The following is a 4,345-nucleotide window of genomic DNA, read 5'->3' on the forward strand; positions in this document are numbered from 1 at the left end:
TCGTCGCATTCTCTTACGTTGGCTTTTCCCGTCGTAAAGTTACGCATGCTATTTCAATGGCTTATATTTAGACTAGCCATTTTAAAGTATGGCCGTCGTTCCCACATCAAATTTTTTATTTTTATTTTTTGCGTAAGTCGTACGGGAATAGGAAAAGACGTAACGCACGTCGCCGTTCAAAAAAATACGTTGGTGCGACGTCATTTCGCACAAAGCACGGCGTGAAATTACAAAGTGGAGCATGCACAGTACGTTCGGCGCGGGAACGCACCTAATTTAAATGATACACGCCCCATTTGAATTAGGCGGGCTTGCGCCGGACGGATTTACGTTACACCTCCGCAAGTTTACAGGCAAGTGCTTTGTGAATCAAGCACTTGCGCTGAAAACTTGCGGCGGTGTAACGTAAATGGGATACGTTACGCCGCCGGAATTCTACGTGAATCTAGCCCAATATTTCTACTATCAGACCACCCCCGTAACTCTAAAGTTTAAACTAATGACCTATAGGGGGCTTTTAAAATATCACCTATAGAAAATATAGGGTATTGAAGTTTGTCGCCATTACATGTTGGGTATCTATTTACTTTGTGCAATCTCATTGCTTATATTTTACCATAAAAAATTGCAATTTATTGCATTTGTGTGCCGTAAAATTTACTTTAGTGTATTTTTTTTACCAAAATGTTGTGTTTATTTATTGCGGTATTATCGTGTAACAGAAAAAAACTGGATCTACTACTATTAGACTCTATAAGGTATCTGCCTTCAGAAAATATATATTTTTTTAGGGGTTTTATGCAATCTTCAGGCCTAAATTTATTTTTTAAACGTGTGTAAAAAAATGCAAAAACGACTCTAGCAGCAAAATGTTTAAAAAGTGCACAGTCCAGTATGCGCAGTTATGGCCAGCAGTCTGATGATGTCTTTGCCAGACTAAAACATGGATTGGTTGCTACAGGTTATTGAATGAATATTCCTACTATTTGTACTATTTTATTAAATAGATGGCACTTTTTTATTAAATAAGTGCCAATAATATTTCTTGGCACAGTGAAGAAGAGTTCTGGCCATCCAATATAAAATATTTTATCCAAAAAAGCAAAAGCTGTGATCTTATTTCATTAAAGCGACACAAATACTGCATACTCTATCTTAATGATTGCAAAAAGATATATATTTGTGGCATAAATTAACCAGTAACTTACTTTCATTCTCCTCCTCGCAGTAGGTTCCTTTGTGGGTGCTGGGGCACATACAGTGCATGCCATCAGTCGTATTGTCTGTTCCTGACAATTCCACACAGGTACCACCATTCTCACAAGGGTTTTCCAGACATGGGCTTGCTGTAATCACAATATACAATATTAGAAAGTTGTACAGTACATTTTACTTTTTACAGATTACTTGTAAAGGAAACTTCACTGTTTTGTACTGCGCAAATGTCATAAGGGGTCTATTTTTTAACTTCAAATTCTGATAAAAAGAATTATAAGCCCACTTACGTATATAGCATCCACGAATCTGACTGGCTGTAGTACATTCCTCCCATTCTTTACACTGCTTGTCCTCACAAACTACAGAGGAAGTATCTGCGCAAGTGCAGTTCTGTGAACAGTCATCTTTAATGAAGCGATCACCAGTCTGCAAGAAACAGATTCAATACATAATGGCCCAGATTCAGGTAGAATCGCGCAATATTTGCGTGGGCAAAGAGCAAATTTTTTTCTCTGCGCCCACGCAAATATTGCGCTTTGCCCGCGATTCACGGAGCAGTTGCTCCGTAAATTGCGCGGGCAATATGCTAAACAGCCGGGCGCAAGGCTGCCTAATGTAAATGATCCCGCCGGGGGCGGGAATCATTTAAATTAGGCGCGCTCCCGCGCCGAGCGAACAGCGCATGCTCCGTCGGGAAACTTTCCCGACGTGCATTGCGGCAAATGACATCGCAAGGACGTCATTTGCTTCTAAGTGAACTTGAATGGCGTCCAGCGCCATTCACGGTTCACTTACGTAAACGACGTGAAATTTAAATTTCACGGGCGGGAGGCGCAGCTATACTTTAGCATTGGCTGCGCCTGCTATTAGCAGGAGCAACCTTATGGTAAAGGCGCCGTACAGAAACTCCGTACCTTGCATGCGCAGGGCCCGCACAACTTTTGTGAATCGGTGGTAGTATGCAATTTGCATACTATACGCCGATCACAATGGCCGCGCCCCCTAGCGGCCAACGCAAGAATGCAGCCTGGGATGTGAAGGCATAAGGAGGCTTATGTCTGTCACATCCTAGGCTGCAGTCGGTGTAACAAGGTTCCTGAATCAGGAGCACTCGTTACACCGGAGCAAGTAAGCACTTGCGCCGCGCAACTATGGTTGCGCGGGCGCAAGTGCTTCTTGAATCTGGGCCCCTGTTATTATACTAAAGTAAATATAAGCCTGCCCTAACAGTTCGCGTTTAACTACTTCAACCAGGAAGGATTTGCCCCCCCTTAAAGACCATGCCATATTTTGTGATACGTCACTGCGCACTCTAACTGACAATTGCGCGGTCGTGCGATGCTGTACCCAAACAAAATTGACGCCCTTTTTTTGCACAACTAGAGCTTTCTTTTGGTGGTATTTGATCACCTGCAGTTTTTATTTTTTGCACTATGAACAAGCCAAAGAATGACAATTAAAAAAAAAAAAAAAAAACATTTATTCATCAGTTTGATCCAATTTATATTGTCCTACATATTTTTGTTAAAAAAAAAAATACAATAGGCATATATTGATTGGTTTTTGCAAAAGTTATCGTGTCTACAAACTATGGGATAGATTTTGGGACTTTTTTTTTTTACTAGTAATGGCGTCAATCTGCGATTTTTAGCAGGACTACGAAATTGCGGTGGACAAATGTGACCCCCAAATTACACTTTTTGGGGACCAGTGACATTATTATATTGATCAGTGCTATAAAAATGCACTGATCAATGTAAAAATGACACTGGCATGGAAGGGATTAACACTAGGGATGATCAAGGGGTTAACTGTGTTCACTTGGTGTGTTCTAACTGTAGAAGGATTGGGCTCACTAGAAAATGAATGATCACTGTTCCTGATCACAGGGTCTCTGATCTCTGATATGTTCCCTGTGAGAATGGGGATCCGCCTTGTTTACACTGGCAGATCCCTATTCTGTCACTGTACTAGGCGATCACGAGTCACCGGCAGACATCGAGTGTGCCTGACCTGCGGGCATGAGCATGCTGCTGGCGGCACGCACCCGCCCGCAACTCACCATTTCTTTTAATGCATGGGAAACACTTTTGCAAAATATGCTTTCGCCAGTCTTTATAAATCCAGAGATTTTGGTTACTGCGAGTTTATGTTTAGCTTTAGTAAATTTAATCAGTGCAACACAGCAATGTTATTTAAATGTGGATAATCTAAATATAAGTGTTATTACCATGTAGTATTTATTGAGGTAAGTACATCCACACTCTTTGTATGGCACACAGTCAAATCCACTGAGTATGAATCCAGGCTCACACTGGCATCCTTCATAGCATGGTGCCTCACATTCAGACTCTGATGCCATGTTGCTGCAGGATGCAGGACAGGCACTTGTGCATTCCTTGTAAATGCTGTTATCAGTGCAGGTCAAAGCTGTTTGAAAAAAATAAAGGAGTTACAACTATGGAGTGTTTATTATACTCTGAGTAGAAGGAATCTGTGGAGAGGTATACCTTGAGCGCATGGGCATCCGCTCCATAGGGCAAGGGAGGGCGCTTGCCCCCCCCTAGAAACCAGTGCCATGATCCTCGGGGAGAAAAACAGCGGGCAGGAAGCAAGGCAGTGGCATGGCGAATCCAATTAGAGCCACTCTCTCACTCTTCTAGCTCCAGATGACAGAGAGAGGGAGGGGGGTGTTCGGGGGAGATTTACAGTACAGCCAGCCCGCGGCTGTCCTCTCCCTGTCACAGCGCCGCTGCCGAGTCCTCTGGTAAATGGAGCAGCGGCCAATCAGAAGATTCTGGTGACTGGGGGCATCATTGGAAATGTAGTCCCTTAAGAGTGGCGGCCCCAGCGTGTCCACAGACACCATGCTTAAGCCCCCAGCATGCAAGCACTCTGCTGGGGGGGTTACAAGAGGAAATTTGACCGGCTCTACAAAATTCGGCCCCTCATAAACCAACGTTTTGCAGCCTTGTTTAATCCCCAGCAGGTTGTATGCGTTGACGAGTCCCTAATTACATTTTCTGGCCGCTTGTCTTTCAAGCAGTACCTTCCCAACAAGCGTGCCAGATACGGGGTCAAGCTCTATAAGCTTTGTGACAGGGCAACAGGCTACACATGGAGCTTT

At 43.4% G+C, this 4,345-nt stretch overlaps 1 protein-coding gene across 1 annotated transcript; it reads right to left on the reverse strand.

Annotated features, from left to right (window-relative positions):
* Nucleotides 1-1,132: 1,132 nt before the first annotated feature.
* LOC120935343 (zonadhesin-like) lies at nucleotides 1,133-3,656 on the reverse strand. The gene is made up of 3 exons (XM_040347461.1): nucleotides 3,449-3,656; nucleotides 1,506-1,644; nucleotides 1,133-1,346 (listed from the first exon to the last, which is right to left on the reverse strand). The coding sequence occupies exons 1-3, from the start codon at nucleotides 3,578-3,580 to the stop codon at nucleotides 1,156-1,158; spliced, it is 462 nt and encodes a 153-aa protein (XP_040203395.1). The 5' UTR covers nucleotides 3,581-3,656; the 3' UTR covers nucleotides 1,133-1,155.
* Between the last annotated feature and the right edge of the window lie 689 nt (nucleotides 3,657-4,345).

This window comes from Rana temporaria, chromosome 4 (genome assembly GCF_905171775.1).
Source record: "Rana temporaria chromosome 4, aRanTem1.1, whole genome shotgun sequence".
In the NCBI taxonomy this organism is placed as follows: domain Eukaryota; kingdom Metazoa; phylum Chordata; class Amphibia; order Anura; family Ranidae; genus Rana; species Rana temporaria.

Excerpts from the sequence above, each read along its gene's own strand:
- LOC120935343 (XM_040347461.1), bottom strand. The coding sequence starts at position 3,580 with ATGGCATCAGAGTCTGAATGTGAGGCACCATGCTATGAAGGATGCCAG. Across the intron at positions 1,645-3,448 it reads ACCTCAATAAATACTACATG|ACTGGTGATCGCTTCATTAA; the intron begins GTAATAACACTT and ends TGTTTCTTGCAG. Across the intron at positions 1,347-1,505 it reads GATTCGTGGATGCTATATAC|CAAGCCCATGTCTGGAAAAC; the intron begins GTAAGTGGGCTT and ends TTGTGATTACAG.